The following is a 23,167-nucleotide window of genomic DNA, read 5'->3' as shown; positions in this document are numbered from 1 at the left end:
AACTTGCGCCACGAGGCGATTGGCTGCGCGGCGCTGTGCTCGAGCCCGCCCCCTTGGTGGTGGCGCTGCCGCCATGTTAGAGAGCGGGGAGGGGGAGGAGGGGCTGCCATAAAGCGAGCGGACGGAGGGGGAGCAATAGCGGCAGCGGGCGGTGCATGGAGCTGGGGAAGGGGCAGCTTAGTGGGGGAGGAAGAGCAGGCGCGGGCTATAGCGCTCACTTCGCGGCGATAGGACTCAATGGCGGATGTCGCGATCCCCAGTGGCGGCGAGATGGAGCCGGAGCAGCATCAGCGGACGGAGAAGAGCAGCAGCGCGGGCCTCCTCGGGGTGGAGAGTAATAGAGCCGCTGAGGACACCACACAAAATGGCGGACGCTCTGAGAGCAGTAGCGCTGGGGAGGCGCTGCTGGTGGCTGCTGTTGCTGCAGAGGACAAGGCCCCCCCAAACCTCAGCATCACTAGCAGCAGCCAGCGCAGGAGCAGCATCTCAACGGCACATGAACAACAACAGCAGCAGCAGCCGCCCAGCGATGTGTTGGGGGGGCCTCCCCCTCTCCCTAAGCCCCCAGAAGACCTGCCTGTTAGGAGGAACTTTCAGATCCCCAGGAAGAGCAGAGAAAAGAAAGGTTGTTCCTTCCCTTTCCCTCCTTCTCTCCCTCACTCCCTTCTTCATCTTATTCATTAGGCAGGCTCTTTATGCACCTCACACAGCTGCATGCAAAATCCTGCGGGTGTGGAGGAGGCTGTGGCATGGCTCGGACTAGTGAGGCTGCTGGGGATAAGATTTTTAGTGTCAGGGAGGCTTTTACATTCTTTCCTCTCCCCACCCCTTCCTTTTTTTTTTTTTTTAATTTTTTATTTTCATACAAGGAGGAAAAAAATCCCCAAACTTGGCTTGAATTTCAGACCATTGCTTTAAAAAGACGGAAAAGCTGGATGCGATCAGGGTGGGCTTGAGAGTGTCGATCCTTGCTCCGCTTCTGGAGACGCAGTCGGATATAGAGAAGATGGTTCTCTGGGACGCACACACGGACATGCTGAGAAGATGATTTGCTTTTCTCTTCCCCCGTCCCCCTCTCTGTAGGAGGGGGGTGTATTCCTGTTTAGGGTAGACTGGCAAACACTGAGTAGAGTTTCACTTCAGTAATATGCAGAAGACAGTTATTTCTTACCTCGCAAAAGTTCCTCGCTTGCAGGGAAGAAACAAGCATCCCATGTTCACGTGCCTCATGTTGGAAGCGTTCCTCTTCCAAGCGCCTTGGGTTTTGTATGTTGCTTTTCAAGTCACTCTTCCTCTAAAAGCTTGTGGTATCTCTTGCTTTCTGTGAGACACCATTGGCTTCTGCTTATCTTTTATTTTGTTAAGTGGCCTTGAGGTCATGTCTTGCCCTCTCCCTAAAACTTATCTCAGTTCTTGACCTTTTGCAACTTGCGGTCAGTAACTTGGTATCTAATCATCACAAAAAACCCTGTTCGCATAGGCTTCTAGTTCTTCAGAGAAGAGTATAAAATGTAACTTCTTGAAATGCTTTCCTCTGTAAGGAAGAGATGAAGGTAGGTTTATTTCATTATCCAGTCTTTCCCCTTCCCTCCTTCCATTTTTGGCAGTAATTTTTCCTTTTCTCCCCCTCTTCCCCTTCCCCACTGCCTGAGGGGGGATAGCAATTTGGCAGAAGTTCATTGTAAAAAGGTCTGGGTTGATTTGGAGGAAAAAGATATAGCCTCTTGCTATTCATCTGATGGAAAATGTCTGGATAAAACATTGTGCCTCTTGCACTTCCATATCTCTAAGCCAAATGTGATTACTTTTGAATTCCTTTAACTATAACTCGGAAATGCTTAGTGCTTAACCACAGACATTTGAAGTTCCTGTCTAGCACTTGGTTCCAGTGCGAATGAAAATCTGTGAAATAGCTTTTTAGATCATCTAGTTCATCATTTGCCTATGCAGAACCATCTTCTATAGTGTGTAAAAAGTTTCAGAATGCGTATTTTGGGCATTGGACATCTGTTTCTTCTAGGGTAGAAGGGGAAACCATTCTTGCCCTATTTCTAAAAGCCACTTGCGAATGTCAAGGTTATTTGACCCATTCTTACAGGCTTACTTTTTCTTTTCAGCGTACAGAAAGGTTCTTGGACATTTCTCTTTATGCATACTTGTCGCTTAAAGTTTCCAAAATTCTCAAAACAGACCTTTCTCTAGTCTGTCATCAGTGTTTGTAGGCTTGTAATTGCTAAGGCTTCCTCAGTTGTTGGTGTTTCCATGTGATACCATAATACAAAGTGCTATGAGAGAGCATGTTATAGGCAAGACTAGCAAAAGTGGGCTAGGATAAAAACTTCCAACATGATCTTTTAGGAGAACTTAAGTGCTGTTGGTATCAGTGTTGGTATTTGAGAAATGATGAAATTAATTCTGGAACTAATTCAAAAAATCAGGCTGTTAGCAGTACATGGATAATCTGACACTTTAGTGGCATACAATCAGAACTTAATACCATTTTTCAAATACGTCTTGTTAAATAAGAAGTATTAGCATAATATCTGTCCCTGTCAAAAGAGCTTGCTTGGCCAGATTCTAAATTTCAGCATGAAGCAGTACGCACGGAAGTGTCATCTGTCCTACTGGAATTGCTCTTGTTCTGTTTTTTTAAACCTCCATTTTATTCTTTGACGTATCATCTCGAGAGGTACCTGCTGTCTGATTGTGGAAGACTATTCTGTCATTTACAGACTATAAAAACTACCCACGAAGAAATGAGGAAATAGCTCTGTTATCAATAGGTTTTTCTTTTCCTTTTCTTTTCTTTTTTTCTAAAGCACAAAAATGTATCTTGAGAACAAGTTTTGACTATGAAGCAATTAAAAATTGAATCTGCAAAATGGAAATAGGGGGGAGGGAAATCCCAGAAAACACAGAGATATAGCTGTTTATTCAGCTTCAACTAGAGTTGGAGATAAATGAAAGGACTGAAAGTCAACAGAAGAGCCGTGTTATTGTGGAGAAACGCATCTTTTGAAGAAACATACTTTTTAGAATAACTGTGGTCGGTTGTCAGGAAGAATCTTTCTTTTGACTTCCTTTTTTTTTTTTCCTAGTGGAAGATTTCTGGAAACCAATTTTTAAAGAGGGCTGTTTGTGAGGGTTTTTTTATATGTATGCATTTGTTTTCCTGCTGAAAAGCAAGCTGTCTTGAAAGTTTTTGTTTTCTTGAAAAAATGCAGTTTAGCAGCAGGGTACTATGGTCTCTTGGGTTGCTTAACTCTTTTTATTGTGGTACTATAGCCAGTGGTCATAGTCTCTTCTAGTTTGATCATCACATCTTCTCAGATGCCCAGATCTACTTGGCACTTCAAAGATCCTTTTTCTTTAATAGGATGAGGAAAAAAAGTTTTGCAAGTTAAAGCAGTGGAAGAGTGTGTTTTGACTTACTGAATTAGTTCTTTAGGATCATGGTCCTCATACCAAAAGGCAATTTGAAAAATATGCTCAAGTAGCCCCCGTTGACTTATGGGATTGCTTGCTAAGGTTGCACACTTGTTTCTGTAGTTTCCTGAATTGGCGAGACCTGTTTCTTAAGCTAAGTGAAAAAAGGTCTTGCTTTTGTCCACAAAGGTCTCAGCAGTCTTTGCTTGGAGGTCTAGGCTGTCTCTTTTCTACTTCATTTTTGATATTTTGTTGTGCTTTGTCTCTTTGCTTCTCATTTGTCTTCTATATCTTTGATAGGGCTGCCTGTTCACTATCCACTGGTTATTTTTTCCTCCCAAGGATTTGGTTAAGCAAACTTTGAACTAGGTAACTACTTAAAACCTGTGAGAGTGAAAGATGTCCCAGGCTGGATAAATCATATAAATAACTACAGCACTATGCTACATTAACGCTGCAGATTCTCAGTTTTGGTCTTAAAAAGTGAAGACTTCAAGGAAATGGTACTTCTCAGATTTTGTGTAGTAGGAGTGCTTGCTTTTGAAGAACGCTAACATTCTGCTGACTTGTAATAAAAGAAACAATTTGCTTATATTCACTTAATGGTTAGTCCAGAATTCCTGAAAGAGATTGTCACTCTCTTCCATCTTCTTCATGTTCTGGCTTAAAAACAAAAGAACCAGCCAGCTGAGAAGAAACAAAAAACCCTGCCAACTCCAGGTTCAGTGTTTTCAAGTTGAAGCATCAAACAGCTCTGAAGTAGAAACGTTACAGCTTCTGGAGAATTACCTATGTCCAAACATGCAGTCTAATATTGGTCCCTAGACTAGGTATTATAATAGCTAAACCTAGTTTCTACCTTAAAAAAACCCCACAACAACAACACAGTGGGTAGAAACTAAACAGAAACTTTTTTCTTTTTCTGCTGAAGAAGCTGTTAAAAACCATAATCATTTACTTGTATGTGTCATAAGGATCCTACGAATTAGTCTTTGTATGAATATATATTTAATTTACACAGGCCAGTAAAAGAGCAGCATACCCATGTCAAGTGTGTATATAGTGAGCCTAAAAAAATGTATATGCACACACTCCCAGTCTTTGAAGTGGTCTGGGTACTAGAGATAAGCTTGATGACCTCATCCGTTGCATATGAACATAGGATTTTATGACTGCTATAGATTACCTAGTTTAGAGATTTTCTTTTTTTTTTTTTTTYTTGCTTCTAAATCCTTCTGTAAATGAAGTACAAACCCTTGCATAGTGACCGGAACCTTTTTGGAAGTAGCTGTCCTTTAGCATTGCTGTCAATGCTTAGACAAGTTGAGAAGTACTGCCTTGATATTTGTCACTTTAAGAAATGTTTCAGTAATGTTAAAGAGAGTGCAGGGACAATCTCTTAATACTGTTAGGTCCTTACAAAGCCGGGAAGTCTGCAGGGCCTAAAATTCTGGGAGAGCAGGGAAAGTGGATTTGATCCTATCATGAAGTATATGATCAGTGTGTTTGAGGAGTCTTACTCAGAGGAGGAGAAACTAGTTTACAACATGCACTTCAACTAATTCTTTTTGACTGCTGTTTATGGTAGATTATCTGAAATTCAGAATTCTTCAAGTGACTTAATTTTTGCTTTTTCCTTATACTTCTATCCAATTGTCAACAGATTTTCCTTTCTCTGTCTGTCATTTGGCAACTAAGAAGTACAATGCAATAGATTTAAAGTTAGCAGGCTGCCCTTGAACAGGAAATGCATTTGAAAATTTTTCCGCTTATGAGAATGTCTTTTATTTAAGTCCATCAACAGTGTTGTTACTGTTTTTCTTCGTTAAGAGTTTTCATCTGAGTTAGTAGGTGCTATCTAGTTCTCAAACCAAGTGTAGATTGTCTGCCTCTAATATCTATGTAAAGATGGCAGTCAGTAGGTTTTGGAAATACAATTTGGTATTTATAATTACTCCTCATAACATAAGGATTATACATTCAACAAATTTCATTCATGTTCCTTCCTTTTCTGTGTTGGTGTGACAATGGACAACATCTGATCATCAAGCCAGTCGCTTTAATTTATGCAGGTAGCAAGATTATCTGTGTAATTCCTGTTTTTCACTTTGTATTGAGTGGACAGTGCAAATCAGAGTAGAAACTTACTGTAAAATTTTTGGATCGTTAGGCATTTTCTTACCAAAAGGTGCATGTGAGGTGTTGTTCTTGGACTGATTTGATAAATTAGATGGAATCAGTTATGTTTTAGTGTTCTACATGTCCTCCGTGCCTAGGTCCTTTAAAATACTTTGGCTTAGATCTGTCTTTCCTACAAAGATAGCAACAGCTCTTCTTTCAGCTTCACTAGTGTCTCTGCTAAACTTACATTAGATAATGTATAAATTTGGTGAAGTACAAGAAAGTATATTCTTGAATAAAAAGCAACAAAAGCAGGAAAACTTACTTTAAATCCTCTGCTAATAAATTGAGGAATAAACACAAGAAGAATCCCATCTACCATGGTCAGAAATTTAGTTACTTTATTACCACTGTTGACTTTCAGAGCTCTCATTTACTGTATTCCGTAATTCAAGTGATTAGGTGGAGCCCTTCCATGAAGCTCTTGGGAGCTAATTATTGTATAGTAGTTTATATAGGTTCTTCCTAGTTGAAGAACAGGGAGTCTCGGTGCATTCTGATACATCTATCCCTGCTCCCTCTTCAGAACTTTACGCACAGCAGGAAGTACTTCAACAGCAATGGGAAGGTAGTTAACAATAATTGAAAATGTAGCTGACAATATTTGAATGGATGACATGATCTCAGTCCTTGTAATAACATGCCTCTTCCTAGAACAGAGTCTAGGAAGTAGGCAAGACATTATCTGTGGTTTGTGGTCACTCTTTCTAGTTAGTCTGGTAGAGTTTTCTGCTTACCTGGGCTCAGCCATAGGAAGTGGGCTAGGATAGATGGATTGTGCATTTCTAGGGGGAACGAAGGAAAAGGGGGGCACAGTCGTCATTTTAAGGAAACAGGAAATTTGGACAAACAGCTGGTGTTGGTAAACTTCAGCCTTAACTAGTCCTTTCAGTCAGAAGAGGACCTGGCAGTATGGGAAACTGCCATTACAACACTAGGGTTTAATAACTCCTTGTCAGAAAGATCTGACTAGATGTTTGGGGAAGGGGATGGGGCTGGGTGGAACAGGAGGTGCTTTTCCAGTGTGTGTATTTCAGTATTAGGCCTGTTTTGTGTTTTACTGGTAATGTTTCTCCCCAATACAAGTGCATTCAATTTTAATAGGGCTAGATTTAGAATTTCTTTCGCTTCCAATTATCTTTTACTCCTGAATTGTTGTCAGCCTTTCAGGAATGAAGGTATTGCTACTGAAAAGGAATCTATATAAATCTTAATCATTTTTGTAACCTTCCACTCTTTTAAAATCACTTGTTCAATATTGTTGGTGTTGGAATTACTGTTTTATTTTGGTTAACAGAACTGGTGTTACATCATAAAGTATGTGCATAGATGCAGCTTTTACTAGGTAATGCATAAGTAAGTTCAGTTTTCATTTAGAACATTTGTTTTATATTTAGGCTAATTCAGTCAATATTTCCTGCTAAAATGAGGAAAAGATTGCCATATAAATCTATTAATATCTTATTTAATGAAGTCGGAAATGCATTGTGAAGATGTAATTCAGTTTAATTTGCTGTTGGAATAATGGTAAATTGCCTTTTATGTGAGGCTGGGACTACTGCAATTCACTCTTAGCTGTTATAACTTTTTGAGGTTTTGGGTGGGGGTAGTTTGGGTTTATTTTTATAGAGTGGTTGGCCTTCCTACAAAAAGAGCAAAAGCAGTCCCAGAAATATCTGGTGGGAGTATTTGCTGTCTGAAGATTGTAAACACCACAAAGGTACTGCTCTTTTTCTGAGCATTTTGGAAGTTGCTCTGGGAAAAAACATTTCACGCTGAACTATTTCAGTTCCCTCAGGAGTATTATTTTCCTAGGCATTGCTCTCAAAATCTGTGCTCCGATTCTTTGCTGGCCTACTCTCCAGTTGCTCTTCTAGTCATTTTGCCCCTCTTACTACCCAGATACAAAAAAAAGTATGGGGAGGAGAGAACTTTGCTGTGCAAACTTAGGCAGAAATTTGCCCCAAAGGTAAATCTATGCAACAACAAATAAAGGGCCTTTCTTTTAAAGCAGTTATCATGAAGGATAAGATCATAGAGCTGAAATGTAGGCAGTGTGGTTTTTTTAATAATAAGAGCTTATTGGACTTTTTGTTTTAAGACAGTATTGAATTTGTCCATATTTAGCCTAATTACCATAAGCAAACAAACAAAAAACCCTTAATGGCTCTAAGGAGAGACTAAGCTACAAAAATATTGTTGAGGTTTTTATTAAAACAATTTGTTTCTGGTTCTTAATTTAAAGAGCTAATTAGTTTTATTAAAAGTGTTTTACAATACATATCAGTTGCTTTCAAAGAGTAAATTCACAGTTGAGTACTTCTCTTGTAAACTTCAGAGGACTAGCTTTTCAAAAGTAATATTGAAAAGAAATATTTTTTTATGCTGCTGTAATTCTAGACAACTTTAACTTCATCTTCCTAGCCTAAATTCCATGAAATAGTTAATACAGTACAAGACATCTAAAACGAGTCATGAACTATTCAACTTTATGCATGAACTGTGGATGTACTGGAGAACTTGTCTGGAGATTCTTCCATTGTGTATTGGTGCTTATTGTTGTTTTTTTTTCCTCTGTTTATAGCACTCTTTCAGCCAGTAGCTATGGGCTCTCGAGAATTTGAAGATATAGTGAAAATTCTGCATTCATCCTACCTGGAACCAAGTTCAGTGGCCAATTTTAATTACAAGAGAGCCAGCCTAGTTCATAGTGAGCTATTGGAAAAGGAAGTGAGTATATTTATGAGTCTTTATGAATAAGGTAGAAGTCAAATGAATCTAAATGTTGTTTTTTTCCCTGACTCTACCCACAGAGTATTTTTATAGTTATATGCTTGATATTTAATTGCAAAACTGCATCCAAGAACATGTAAGCAACTATTTTTTCAGGCAAGTCTTATTACTGTGTAGACATAAAATCTTAGTGGATGGATACTCAGAAAAAGATTAAAAGAAAAAAGGTTTTAGGGACGTGTTGACTGTACATTTTTTGTTTTCAAAATTTGACCTTTTGTCTCTTCTTAATGTTTACCTTTTATATTTAATAACCTGTAGAAGAGGTTATGGTGTCATGTTTGAAAGGCCTAATGCATCCTGTGAAGTGTTTTGCCTGATAACTGAGCTATATATTAAAAATCCAGCTTTGATTTTCATAACTATAAAACAGATTATTTCATCACTTTTCAGCCCCAATACCACAAAATTTCAAGGATGGGGTTACAGAATGCGATTGGTTTGTTGAACTTTTTTAGAAAAAAAGTGAGGCATTTTTTTTCCCAGTGCTACACCTTTAGTGATACATGGTTATAGCTCAGGAATGTTGCTGCTAATGAAGACCACCTCAGTAGCAGTGAGGTGCAACTGCAAAATTATGTGCACTGTGTAAGAGATAATGATCTCTCTTAAAAAGAGAAAAAGGTTTGTTTCTGGAATGAGGTTGAAAGGTGACTGGAAGGCATGGAGCTGGATGCTTCTTCTTGGTAGGTATGCTACAAAAAAAACATTTAAGCATCGCTACACAGGTTTGCATGGAAAGTATATCTTTCTTAAGAAAATACCTAGGCAGATTAGACTAGTGATATTTCTCACGTGTGTAAAATCTTACAAATTGAATTTTAGTATACAATTATGTCATTCAAGTTACCTTTTGTATATTTTTCTGTACTTGGATCTGCTAAAATAGATGGGGCCTTCAAATGGTGATACTGAGACTTAAATGCAGTAGCAGTAATCTGTTTGCTTATGTTAAGAACTTACTCTGATAACAGTTCACAGAAAAACGCAGAGAGCTGAAATTTGATGGTCGCCTAGAAAAAGAGCTTTCTGAAACCTATGCATTTCTGATGGTTGATCGACCTCAGGTAAGAAAACAAAATTGCATATAAAATGCTTTCTTTTTATTTTAATTATAGAGGTGTTTTCTCAAGCCAAACGTTTTTATCAATACATTTATTGTTAATCTTAAAATTATGTCTTCAAAATTCAGCACTGATACATGTAGAAAGATGGAAGGAGGAATGTTACCATGCCACAGTTTAAATCCTTTATTCTCTGTGATTTTAAGGTACCCCCTTTACACAAATTGTCAGCAAAATTGTTTTCTCTGCTTTAGGCTCTGATTTATAGATGAAAGGGTATATTTTAGGGATGGCTTTTTTTTTTTTTTTTGAGAGAGAGAGAGAGAGCTACTTAAAGCTACTTTTAACATGAAAGCAACCATAGTTCACTTCCTGCTTTCTTGTGTATGCCCATGAGACCTATTTATTAGGCAAGAAATGCAACTTAATGTGTAGACAAGATGGTATGTAGGTCTATTTTTAGTGGATTTGCATGCCCCAAATATGCATTTGTGCTACAAAACCTTCCTTAATATTAGGAAATGTACCTTATCTTTTGGGTCTCTTCTTTCATTTTTTTTCAATTAAAGTCATGGAAAGGGAGAGTCTATGCTTTTTCTGTCATTGTAGAGACAGGACTTCAGCAGGTTCACTTCTGTTTTGTTTATTTAAAAACAAGTAATGCTCATAAAGTATGACTAAGGTCTAGGGAAGCTGTATTTTTACGTATGGTTAAATCTGTGCAACTTCTTTATATTGAGTGTTCATGACTCACGCAGTTTAACAGTTTATATAGCAGTGTAGACTAGTCTTAGCTCTGGGTGATTTTATTTTTTTAAGTTCAATCAGAATTCTGTAATAATGTTTCTTACTGTTCTGTTCATATTCCGGCTTTTTGGATAGATTTGCTTGAATAGTAATATGTCTGTTCTCTTCAGGTCCAAAGCATATGTGAAAAGGGGCTGCAGGTGGGCCACTCCAAAATAACAATTCTCGGCAGCCCTACCATGGGTAACTATCTTCTGGTTGTATGCACTGACATTATTTGTTGTGACTTGGAAGATAACGTGATGCAGTTGTGTAAGCTTTCTGCCCGTTTTGTAGCACTTACTGCAGGAAAATCATGGCTAGGTATTTTTAGCAAAAGAAATTGACTTCAGAACATTATTTCATTGCTCTGTTTTTGATCAGCTTATTTAAATTGCTTTCCCAAAGGGAAGAGGTAATTCTCCTTTTGTCTCAAGTCAAAACAATACATTGTGTCTTCCTAGTAAATTCAGAGGCCAAAGAACTAATGCAGTCTCTGGCTGTGTGCATGGAGACACACACGCACACGCATTTGGAAATACTAAATGGGAATACTTAGCATTGATGTAGATAGAAGTGAAATTGTTGAATCCACAAATATGAGGAGGACATAGTTAAATAATGTTGGACAGTTGAAGGAGACATGAGTGTTGTTACAAGATTTGAAAGTGCATCTTGTAATGAAAGTTTGCAAAGCTTTTCAGACAGGAAATTGAGTAATAACTCTGTCATCCTGTATGTGTACTGATTAGACTGTATGCAGACAAGCATTATACAGAGGTGAAAATACGAATGTTTGAAGTTAAAACAAAACAGATGTGTATTTAAAGAAAAAAAGTATGGGTCTGTTTTATTGTTTTAAATAGAAAAGATACTGGAACAATTTATCAAAACTGTGAAATACAGACTTGGAATGAGAGAAATCTAAGGAAAATGAATGCTTTTCTGAGTACTTGAATTCAATTACAGTTACTTGATCTGATATATTCAGCTGGACCAACAGCAGTGCTTGTTTGAGGCCTTTAAATTTACAATATTATGTTTGAAATTTTGAAAAGCAAATCATTCTACCTTTCTTCTCCATGCAAGTGTAACTTCACCATGGCAAACCACTATATTCTTGTCAATAGTGTAACGTGAAAGGTGGCTGAAGATGCCAGTGTTTTTCTGCCTTATTTCTCAGCAAGTAGTTAGAGCATATTTCACTGCTTATATCCACGTTGCGCAATTGGACGTTGCACAGAGGGGCATCAGCTGTTAAAAGAATTGAAAGCAGTATCTGTATAACTGTTGGGTAGGGCTTGTTTGCTTGGTCACAAAACTTTTAGTAATGCAACTATGTTCCTTTCAAACTGAGTTAGTGTCCATATTATGCTGCGGTATTTCATGTGGACATAAAAATTAGAGTCGGTGCAAGTAAACAAATTTTCTGATGTCTCTAAGTTGCTAGTTGTGAACATGCCCTTATACCTTTCCTTGATTATATTACTGAGAAATTGTTGTATCTTTATTGACTGGAAGACATTGAGCTTTAGACTCTTGTAGTGCTTCTTACACTTCTAAAACAATATTTTAACATTCAGTATAATGTGTTTTTTCTGTACTCCTCTCAGGCGTATATATCTCCAGGTATGCTGATTTATTGCAAGCCAATCCACTAGAAGCTGGAGCAACTGGAGATGTGATTATTTTTAAAATAATAAAGGTAAATTTATCTCACTTATTCTTGAAAGACTATATAGCTTATTAATACAATAAAGGTGTTTTTTAACCTTACTTATTACCTCCATTCATACAACTATCTGTTTATAGAGAATCTAAAAACCTACCAGGTTTAAAATCCTGTGTTGACATTGAGTTTAAATAAAGAATAGTAGATTTTTATAAAGAGCAAAAATGTACCTTTTCTTTGAAAGTATGAAGAGAATGTACTCTCATAAATGGCTTCTTATGGCTTGTTTTCTTTTGCTTGCTTTTACTTCCTCTTGCACTTGAAGCAGTTTGCCAGTCTTCAGGGAGAAGCTGACATTTATACTTCTTGTGTTTTATTACAGGGAAAAATGAAAAGCATATATGATCACATCGGTGTGAAAGCAATGGAATCAACAGTAAAGAGTGCATTAGATCCAACCCCAAAACACGAGTGTCATGTTTCAAAAAATGCAAATAAAGTAACTTCCTTGTTGGCTTATCGAGCATATGAACTTACTCAGGTAGAGGAAAGCTGAGCATGCATTAACTTATATAAGAACTTAAAAAACAGATCTTCTAAACTGCTAAATTCCCTGAAGATTTAACCAATGCTGAACGTGTCTTCTAAAGTTCCAGGCTCATGTATGTTGAACAGTAGCCCACAGCTATTGCCCACAATAGTCTGTATTAGGAATTACAGAACAAGATGTCAGCCTCTCCCATTTCCCTTGTATATACCTACTCCCTTTTGGACCTGATGGGGAAGTTCTCCTTCAGATTAGGAAGCAGGTGGGAATAGGAAATGGCTAGGCAATGTACATGGGACTGGAATATAGGTTGGGGAGGGGAGACGACTGATACCTGAAGTTCAAAATGCAAAAGTAGAATTGGCTAGTGGGCATTAAATGAGACTCCTAAAAGGGAAAACATGGGCTAGGAAAGAATAGTTTTGTTTTGTTTTTTCCTACTGAATTCTCAGATTTGGAAATGGTGAGGGAGAAGAGAATGGAATTAGTTCTGAATCTCTCCATTCCTTTTCTTATTCCATCACTATTCAGTGCTTGTCTATACGTTCTGCTGTTGCAGTCAGATTAGTCCATCAGCTCCATAGATTTCAGACTACTTACTATAAAGCATTCTGTTTAATATTAAATTCCATTGATTTCTGTAAATCAGAGCTGGTGCCAAATCAGATGTCTAGGAAATTAATGTGTGGGGTTTTTTTAATTTTTCCTCACAAAGAGCTTGCCTTATTAACATTTTTCTTTCTTACAAGAGCTTTGTGGCTGAAGAAGGGATGGAATTCAAAATTCACAACAGTATTTAGTTGCCTCCGTGACAAAACCTTCTTTTGATTGAATGTCCTTTTTATATCTATCAGTTAATATTTGGCATAATGTGTTTCAAAATATTAAACTGTTTCACTTTGTTTATTCAAATAGTTAATCATGAGGTAGATTTTGTAAGCTAGTCCTGTGGAACAAAGAGCACGCGTTTCAAGGAAGAAAGGTCATGGACTGTTAGAGTATTTGCAAAATATAGTTTACCAGATTTCTAATTTAACATTGTGTTCACTTCTTTTTTAGTACTATTTTTATGAATATGGCTTTGACGAGATAAGACGAAGACCAAGGCATGTTTGTCCTTATGCTGTTGTTTCATTTACTTACAAAGATGAAATGGTGCAAGTACCGAAATTCTTGCCCCCATCAAGGTAAGCTAGGAAGTGAATTTCAGAAAGAGGACATTCAACATGAAGAATTTATAACTGTAGATAATGACTTAGATTTGGTTTGAATGAACAGCTCTGAAATGCACAGATATGTCACAGGGACTTAATGTAATAAATATTTCTAGTTCAAAGCAAGAGGTGCAGCTGGTCTCTCTTGCAGGAAATATTTCTGCTGCTCTTCTCACCTGTGGAATCCACATAGAAGGTGTGTTTTGCTCAGTAGAGGAAATTTTCAGACGTAAAAATGTTCACAGGAGTATCTTGGTTGGTATTCTAAAAGATGTTTTATGTACTTTGTCACTGGACTCTCTGCTGGTATTTTCTTACTGGTTGAATAAGAGAGTATCTAAATAGGCGGTTAATTACAGATGTAATGGTATCTATACTGATATGAGGGCATCCAAATGTGGGGACTGTACTACTCTATGTAGTGCTAAAAACAGCTATGCAAGATACCTAAAATCAGGCAAGTTGCTGCAACAGTGATAGCTTGATGTTAGCATATTACTGGTGTTGCTATTTGCTAGACTAATAAAGCACCCTTAATGTAATATTTAGTAGAGAGAAACTTCTGTGTCAAGCTAGTCATTCTGTTTGTCTTTTTTTTTTTTTTTTTTGTTAGATCCAACAGCTTCAACACAGATAGAAGTACAGGTAAGAATATATTGAAATGTGTGACTTCTGTAATACAGGCAAGGAATGTATTAGACGTTTTCTCCCATGTAGTTCAGTTTGCATTTAACCAGGATCATTGCTTAGTTATGTCTACCTGACCTTTGTACTGTACCATACTGGTTGCAGGGATATCTTCTTGATGTCAGAGGACCTAACAGACACCTTGAGGTGTTATCTTCTGTTGCCAGGGAACAACTGAACAACATCAGAATTTTTTTTTTCCCCTGTCCTCTTCTACTTATAGCGTAGTAAGAACTTACCTTCTTTTCCTGATTCTGTTGTTCAGAGGCACTTCAAATGATGTGATCTGTTGTCCTTTTCTTTCGACCCTCATTCAAGCAAAATACTCACATGCATGAAAGTGGTTGGCAGTAGAGGTAAGGAAAGAGGATGTTATTGCCAGCATCTGTGGAATGGGAGCATGCTTATATAGACAGGTACAGGTCACTTACCAGCCTCCTTTGCTTTGCTCCGAGCAGGTCAAAAGAAGATAGAATAGCAAACATCTTTTCTTTTACCTTTTAACTTAATATTTAACATACTATTGTCTACTGAACTGTATTATTTCCTCAAAACTGCTTTTGGAGATTTGGCAGCCTCTTTATTAGCATTTCCTTTCGGTCCCTCCTAACAAGTGATTTTACTTAGTCGTTCCTTCTGTCTCCATCTTAATTTAGATAGAACTAACTATACATTATGGAGGGGACAGCTCTGGAATAAAGGGAAACTTCTGTGCCATGTTTCCTTGAAGTCAGCAGCACGTCCTCTTCTTCCATGCAAGCTGTGAGTATTACTGTTTAAAGAATAACATTTAAAAATATTGCTGTGTTAAAACTCTTTTTATTCAAAACGGGTGAATTTTGGAGACAATATGTTTAGTTGAAAGGCTAACATATACGTTGGCTAGACTTTTTTTTAAATGTGTCAGGCTAGACTCTTGGGTCACTTAGGAGTGTCCAGAGCTTGTTTTAGTTTGTGTACACATCCCTTTGTCAGCCTAGTCTGTTTTTTGTTTGCTCAGTTGTTTGATTTTTTCTTTCTCTCTTTTAAATGGCATGCATCCTTGCAGGTATAAACACCCCTGACTCACAAGGTAGCCCAAGGAATAGATTTTTAAGAGTGTGTATTTAATAATTCTTACCTGATCACTGAGGGTAGGACTATGGAAAAAAGAGGTCTTTTTTTTTTTTCTTCTTTTTTCTCCCTCTTCCCCTCAACCTTTGTCTCCAGTCCTGAGAAGCTTGATATTGAGAAAGTTGTCAGCATTGATCAATTGAAGAAAAAAATTTCACCAGCATTGTTCTATAAAGAAACTTACCTAGGAGCAAAAGAAGGTAAAGAGTTCTAGCTTTATTTTTTAAAATTGGAAATTCTTAAAACTTTTCTGAATTACAATTTTGTTTCTTTTTTCTTTTTCTCCTCATTGTATCAGTGTTAAAGAACGGAATGTACTGTAGTCTTTATGAAGTTGTGGAAAAGTCCCGTTCTGGTAGCCACTTGGAGGGTTTACTTCAAAAGCTGGAGAAAGAGAAACTTGTGAGTGGCACAGATTTGACTATTCCTTTTTCAAAATAATTTTACTAATTATTAATTGAGTCATACTAAAAGAATATCCAGAATCTTGCTAGAATTCCTTAGCTGGCATATTCTAGAATGTTGTATCATTGCACTACTTTGCCAGTGATGGAGTTCAGCCTAGGAGGAGTAACAATACTGCTAGTGAGCAAATGTCTTGATCTTTGATAGTTTGAGACTGTATTTTTTTGCTTAAAAACAGGTTCTTGTTAAACCACTTGTGGACAGAGGATTTCTTTTTCTTCTTTCTCCTTGGCAAATGACATCACCTTATGGTATGCACAGTCAGCTTTTTCGTGTTTGGGTTTTTTTCTTTTTTCAGGGGTTTGGGTTTTTGAGTACTAGATTGTCTTTTGAAATACAGGGGGCTTCTCATTCCTAACAGTTTTTATTTTGTTTTTATGTGCTAGAGCACCAAACTGGACGGTCCCGCATGCTACATGCATTGTTTCTATTTCCAGAACCTAGAGGTGTAATGAGCTCAAGTAAGTTCATTTACTGCCGAGAGTGTTGCGTACCTGCTCGTTTTAATCTAGTTTATGATCTGCTGAGGTCTTTGTCTGTAATGGTATAATCTGTTGGTATAAACTGGGAAGAACAGAGTTTGAGTTATGGGAATAGTGTCCAAAAAGTGTTTCTTCAGACGTCTTTAGCACACGAGTTGTTTGCTGTTAATTTATTCATATTTTAAAAAGTAAAACTTTATTAATTTCTGGAGGGTGTTTGTGTGTGTGTGTTTTTTCTTTTTATTTATTTATTTATTCTAGTAGAACTGGGCATTAGTGTTCCAACAGATCTATGTGTTAGGAATATCATTGCACTTTGTAAGTATGAGGGCTTTTTTTTGAACCATTGGAACACTAAGGACAAAATATTTGAAAGGCTTTAATGTAACTGTAATTTGACTTCAGATTGGTTGGGTTGGTTTGCATTGGGATATGCACCAGTCAGTAAATGAACAAAGAAAATCTTGATACAAGCATGTAATGATGGATGACTGAAATGACTTGGGTTTAGTAGAACTTGGGTGTTTCTGGATGAGACTTGAATCTTCTACAGTTGAAACTTGCAATGAGCAGTACTAGGGGCAGAATACACTCCTTTTAGCTTGCTGTAAATTAGTTAGAAGCATTATGGTCAAAAACTAGCACTTGCCAGACATTTCACTCTTACAAAGAAGTAACATCACTGCAGCCCAGGTTCTTGTCCTAAGTCTTGGCTGCTTCCTGGATTCTTACCTCATTCTGTATTTCTCATTACTTTTTAAATATGAATGGGGAAAGGTTTCAGTCTGTGATGGGGTTGGGGAAAGGTACTATGAATGAAAATGAGATAACTGGAGCTTCCTTGAGCTGCTGTTTCAAGGATGTGGTTAAGAGGATCTAGCAGCTTGCCATTGCCAACGGTGGGAAGACCGGCTCTTGACCACATGCCCCTATTGCTTATCTCATGTTGGGTCTCTGGTACTTGTTGCAGCTCTTTGATTTATTGAGTTGTATTGGTTTGCAAAGAAGTGAAAAAGCAGTATAGCTTTCTGCTGGGTTACTAAGCTGAATCCCCTTATAGAAGGGTTCAGTGAGTTTAGAAGAGGCACAATGGATGGGGCAGGACTGCATGGGAAGGGGTTGTGCTTCCCTGTTCCCTGCGGTGAGCCATGGCCTGTCCTTTGGTAAGCCTTAGTAAGCCGTCACAGTGACCTCCTTCTAGAATGGCCAATGAAGTGATTTAAACTGAAAGTTATGGGTGTATCTAGGATACAGCTTACTATAAAATGATGAAATTAGGCAATTCTTCATGAATATGCATAAGTTGACTCTTAAATAGGCTTTAAGCTGATTACTTCACAAAAAATTCCCTTCTTGGCTTGGGTTCTTCACAGTCCTTCCAAACTGTGTTTCATCAAATATTTATAGTACTGTTAACTAGACATAATTTATTTATAGCTTTATGATTTGATTTTAATCACAAATTAACTTTTCTTCTATGGCAGCACAAAAAAACGTTCCATTTGGAGCACAGAAAAATTCAGCTACCATGGTGTTACAGGAAAATCAGGAGATTGTTCCGGAATTCACAAAGTTTATTCAGTCTCTACACTTTGCTTTAATCCAGTCTCGTAAGGACACTACTGCAGATTTCAATACTATTGTGGAAAAATATATAAATGAATACTTGAAAAGATGTTATAGTGGCTCTGGAAAATACAGAGAATTTGTATTATATCCATACGAATCACGGTTGGATGACAAAAAATTTCTTTATTCTGCTCCAAAAAATAAATCTCATATTGACAGCTCGTTGCAAAACTATATTTTTGGTTCTGAGGCATATCAACTACCTGTTTCAAGAGCTAAAGAACTGATGGAGGGAAATCAGAAACTTCAACAGTTCAGTCCCATCTCAGATTATGAAGCCGCAGAAGAAGACTCGGATTTTGCAAATACAAAAACTGGGAAAAGAATCGGTTCAAAATGTGAAGCTCCTGCTGCCAAGCGAAAAGCCCCTCATCCAGGAGATTATGATCCTGATAGACTCAAAGAGCTTATTAACTTGATTCAGTGTAGGAAAAAAAATGTAGGTGGAGAGTCTGATCCTGAAGACCTTAGAAATAAAAGTGGTCTGAAACGGAAGCTAGAAAAACAGTCAGAAAGCTTGCGGAAACATTTCAAAATGAGTGAATCTTCAGAGAACAGTTGTCAGTATGAAGGTAGGAAACACTTTGTTTAGTTCCTCTTTAATATTATAATTAAAAGTATGTTAAAATTTAATCTTTATAAATTGATTATTTTTTTGCTTATTATGGGTATTTTAATGCATGCTTGCTTCATTTAAACATTGACCTGAGGTATATCAAAAGAGACGTAGTTTCTATTTTGATGTAGGTTGTCTTGTTCTAGAAGACAAGGTAACAGCAGTTGTCATGGAAGCTGCTCTTGCCCCCTCCCTTTGCGAAGAAGACTGACTTCCAAAGAGTTTGTTTAGTACTCTACCTTTGAAAGTCTTGGAGCAGTTCCACAGTTAAGCAGACTTCTGCTACCTAATGTCTTCTGCAGACTTTAACTTCTGTCATTGCTCTAATTCTTTATGGCTCCAGTACCCCATATTAATAATTAATACATTTAGACTGAAAATGAGAGTTAAACTTCTAAGCATGAACACAGTTAAGTTTTGAATTAACTGATAATGTTCGTAGTGGGACAGTTGAAACAACTCAGTAGTTCTAAGATGGTATTGATTTTTGTACACGAAATATCTGCATCCAAAATCAAGATAATTATCTCAGATATTATCTGATACTTAAGATCTCCCAGAAAACCTTTTGATTTCTGTTTCCATGACCCCTTTTTTGGGCAATGATACAGGTCTCCTTCAGAAAGGGGGACAAGGAGGGAGAAGTGTAGCTGGAAGAAGGAGAGGGTTTTATATCAACTGTCAGTTATTCTGGTGTGTACCTGTGTTTACTTCAGAAGATAAATTAACTGATATTAGGAATAAGTCTCCCTTTTGAGAGGAGCAGAAAGATATGGGCATGTGGGGATGGAGGAGAGGGAAACGTAGGGTAGCTTACATGATAGTTGTTGCAATTCATGATACTTCAGGTCCTTTTTACATTGATTATTAATGTAAAATACGTGGCTGCATTTCAACCTGGCTGAAATCAGAACAGTATCTTTTGAAAGCTAAATTTTGACTTAACTCCTTCAGATAACCAAAATACCACCATCTGTGGTTTGAATTTCCATGTTTTTGTATAATCCTAAAAGTAATCTGTTTGTCTTGCAAAAAATTTTACCTAAAATATTGTGAGCCTAAGTAACTAAGCATGATTTGATTATTTATTTATTTATTTATTTATTAGTCAAACAGCACTTAAACCATTCTGTATTTCATAAATGAGTTGGGGTAATCAGATACTTAAAGTAATTCTTTGACCTATCTCTTTCAAAGAAAAATACCCATGATTTTATAACAAAAGGTGAGAAAAGGGGATTAGTAGAAGAAGAACAACTCTGTTTTTAAGTTATGTTTGGTGTAAATGGGAATGGTAAAGTTTTATAATTATGCTTAGTCTGTGATAACTTGGAGAGATTAAGCATTAAGTTATCCATCAGCTTTTGGAGCAATAATGATAGAAAGGAGAGAAGTAAATATTTTTCTCAAACAAATCTTTTTCTCCCAACAAGTGAGAGAGTATTGTACAAAGTTTCTATTAAAATGTAGTTCATAGGATGCGACTTCTGTTTAAATATGAAATAGTGTGGTATTGAGTGACTTGAAAAAAAGTAATTTTTTAATCTGGGAGAGACTTTTAGATCTAGAAACTGCCCTCTTATCTTCCCTGCTGAAAATTTATATAAAGAGTATAAATGTATGTGTATTGTATGAACTGATGCTAAAGCGTGAGATGGTGGTAGGTGTTTGGGGGTCTGGTTTTGCTTTTATTTTAAAACTTAGTAATGGATTACTTTTCCCCTCCTCCCCCCACCCTAAGGGGGCAGAACCTCGGAATCGCCACACTCTGTTTTCTCAATTATTACTGGTCTTGGTGGACATGATACTGACTTGAGGCAGCAAGATGTATCCGACCCTGCTGTTACTGACACACATGGCCTCATTAAACTGCTTTTAGAAACACTAGCTAGTGCAGGACACTTGGATTCGTCGTTGGCACGGTCTGTAAATCAAGCTTTAGGATTAAGCACTGATGAAATTGAAGAGGATATGAGACAAAAATATGAATATGAATCCATTCCAGCACAGGACAAAGATGATCATGAGCTTCCTAATACTGCTCAGGCTGAAAATATTAACTTTAAGGACCCACAGAGCCCACTGATACTGGACACTGATGCAGCATGTTTACCCTACCCTGTTGATGTTGATCTCCGGCTTTCAGCTAATGAAGTAGGCCTTGAACACACACTACGTTTAAAAGTAAGTGAAACTGCCATGTAGGTAGATGCTGGTAATGAATGTACTATTTTCATAAATATCATCAGAATGAATGAAAAAACACTTCTAATTGTTGGATCCAAAAACATAGATAAGTACTAATTTTTCTGTGAAGAAGCTTTGGCTTGATAGGGTTGTATACAGAAGATATTTATTTATTTACTTATTTATTAACTCTGAAAGATGTGTGGTCCTGGTTCTTTATGTCCACTCTTTCTGTAAGAAATTTTAATTAGGAATATCAGAAAGATGTAAAGCAAACATGGCCAGTCTTCCGCACTCAGCTTTTCAGTGACTGTCATACCTGGTGCTCTAGCAATAGGCAACAAAACTTATCTCATTCTGTTACTGAATGTGGTATATCATAAGCTTTACATGTTTGCTGAGACCAAAGCCTTGAAGTTTTCTTCTACCTCTTGTAAAAATGAGCTACTCTGGCTCTCACCTTGCTTACCAGGTTGTTGCATGGAACAGTTACAGTGTTATCTATAACAGAGTTTGCATACTGCCTTCCTATCTTCTCCCATCTTTTGAGGTGATTCTCGATCTGGCTAGGGTATTGGGGATTCCTGAACCTGAAACAAAGTAAGGAGACATTTGAGAGCCTCTCATATAGTTAATTGCCTAGCTGTTACTTTGGAACGTAAGGCAGAAGGAGCTGCTGTTCCGTATGGACCCTCTCAGTGTCATGGTACTGGGACAGGCCATTCATGATTGACTGCGTACCAATTAGTTGTGATTTTTGACACCCCACCCCGAAAACATGATGGGTGGATGACAACTGTGGAATGGCTCAGTGTTTTTCATTATTTTCTTCCTCTAGGATTTCCCCTCTTTCCCTTAATCTTATAGACCAGATACAGAGATGGTTTGGCTATGATAGGCTTATCATTATTTTGATGTCCCATCTCAGTCACAAAAAAGACATATATTATCCTTTCTTTTGTTTGGAACAATTCTATGGACGAGGCTCCTGCCAGATCTGAGTTGAGATAATCTCTTTCAAAGTTTAGAAGTCTAGAATTCTTCCCCCTCTTCCCCACAAAATGCAAACCAAAATAAATATATCAATCACAGGCAGTATAATTTCAAGACCTTTTTCTGCCTACTGCTTTCTTGGTCATAAGCCAGAAAGTGGAGGAAGTGAAACTGCATTCTATATTTGATATTTAGAGTTGGCTGACGGTGACTTAAACAAGCATCTTTATGCACAGGTGGGCAACAGTTGTTCTAAAGAAGCAGAATGAGAGTTGGGCTTCCTTTTAATGAAACTGTCTCTCTTGTCTTGACAGAACAGATTGGCAAAACTAAGTCAATTGTCCTTGGGAACTAAATATGCTTTATATTAATTAAAAAAAGGAGGGAGGATAGCAACAGCTCGTGCTGGCTAAGTTTCCTGTGTGAGTTAGTGACCTTTTCTGGTGATGGTACTTCAGGGTTAATAAAGTGATTATTCATGCTTTATAATCATAAAGCATCAAGCATGTTTTTGCTCTGATTGCAGTTCCTGCTTCAGTTTTGGCAATTGCTCTTGGTCCAGCCTTGCCATAGTGTACTTGCTCCCTGACAAAGCAAAAAGGAGCAGGCGTTTTACAGGGCTGGAAAGTGCCATTCGCTTATATGCAGAAGTGGGGATCTCACAGTCCTTTTCTTTCAGTCTTGCACTGAGGAAGATGATGTGCTTGTTTCAGTGTCCAAATGAGAAAGAATTACTGAAATGTGCATAGCAGAATGTCTTTCATGCTGCATGGATATTAAAGTTGATTGGGAGGTGGAATTGGCTTTGTTTTGCCCTTGTTTGAGTTGTTGTCATTTTGGGTTTTATTTATTTATTTTAGTGGGAGCACAGCTGAACAATCCGTAGCACTTAAAATCTTGCCTACCTCTCTTTCTGTGCCTGCTTTGTGCAGTGGTGTGGAGCAGATGTGTCCCATGCCTACTTTTCATGTTAGCATATAATTGTCAGAACAGCCTTTCAAGAAAGCTCTTGTGCTTAGGGCTCAGAGTTCCCCATGCCCCAGCTGTTCGGTGATGTTCACATTACTCTACAGATGGGCTCTTTTATGGTCTCTGTAATTGGTACTTCTACATAAAGCCCAGTTTCTAAGTCACTGAGGAGGAAAAAGTCTGCCCTACCTGTAAGTTATACTTTTTGCTAAGAGAGCTTTTAACCATCTGGAATTCAAGATGACATTGCATTGTTCAAGGATTTAATACTAGTTACAGGCAGTTTCTCAATAATGCCACCGTTTCATAGCTTTAGTCAGCTATGAAGAAACAGCCTGAAAAA

At 37.6% G+C, this 23,167-nt stretch overlaps 2 protein-coding genes across 9 annotated transcripts in view; one reads left to right on the top strand and one right to left on the bottom strand.

Moving 5' to 3' along the window:
* The first annotated feature begins 132 nt into the window (after positions 1–132).
* The window catches only part of FAM208A (family with sequence similarity 208 member A), a 34,477-nt gene continuing 11,442 nt past the window's right edge, over positions 133–23,167 (top strand). For 2 of the 8 annotated variants that reach the window (XM_026078962.1, XM_026078961.1), the window contains exons 1-15: positions 136–625; positions 8,192–8,337; positions 9,375–9,467; positions 10,382–10,454; positions 11,864–11,955; positions 12,305–12,463; positions 13,529–13,656; positions 14,297–14,328; positions 15,027–15,132; positions 15,580–15,683; positions 15,782–15,885; positions 16,127–16,199; positions 16,335–16,409; positions 17,915–18,631; positions 20,417–20,859. In XM_026078962.1, the coding sequence (XP_025934747.1) occupies positions 238–625; positions 8,192–8,337; positions 9,375–9,467; positions 10,382–10,454; positions 11,864–11,955; positions 12,305–12,463; positions 13,529–13,656; positions 14,297–14,328; positions 15,027–15,132; positions 15,580–15,683; positions 15,782–15,885; positions 16,127–16,199; positions 16,335–16,409; positions 17,915–18,631; positions 20,417–20,859 (2,733 nt within the window). In that variant the 5' untranslated portion in view covers positions 136–237. The other 6 variants (XM_026078956.1, XM_026078957.1, XM_026078964.1 and 3 more) reach the window with 5 other exon arrangements.
* Positions 15,544–23,167, bottom strand: part of CCDC66 (coiled-coil domain containing 66) — a 45,500-nt gene continuing 37,876 nt past the window's right edge. Inside the window, exon 19 of the mRNA XM_026078965.1 lies at positions 15,544–15,589. The gene's annotated coding sequence lies outside the window, so the exon portion shown is untranslated. The remainder of the gene's footprint in view (positions 15,590–23,167) is intronic.

This window comes from Apteryx rowi, unplaced genomic scaffold, assembly GCF_003343035.1.
Source record: "Apteryx rowi isolate R43461 unplaced genomic scaffold, aptRow1 scaffold_49, whole genome shotgun sequence".
NCBI lineage: Eukaryota > Metazoa > Chordata > Aves > Apterygiformes > Apterygidae > Apteryx > Apteryx rowi.
Note: the sequence above shows the minus strand (reverse complement) of the source record. Positions and strands in the feature narration are given on the sequence as shown.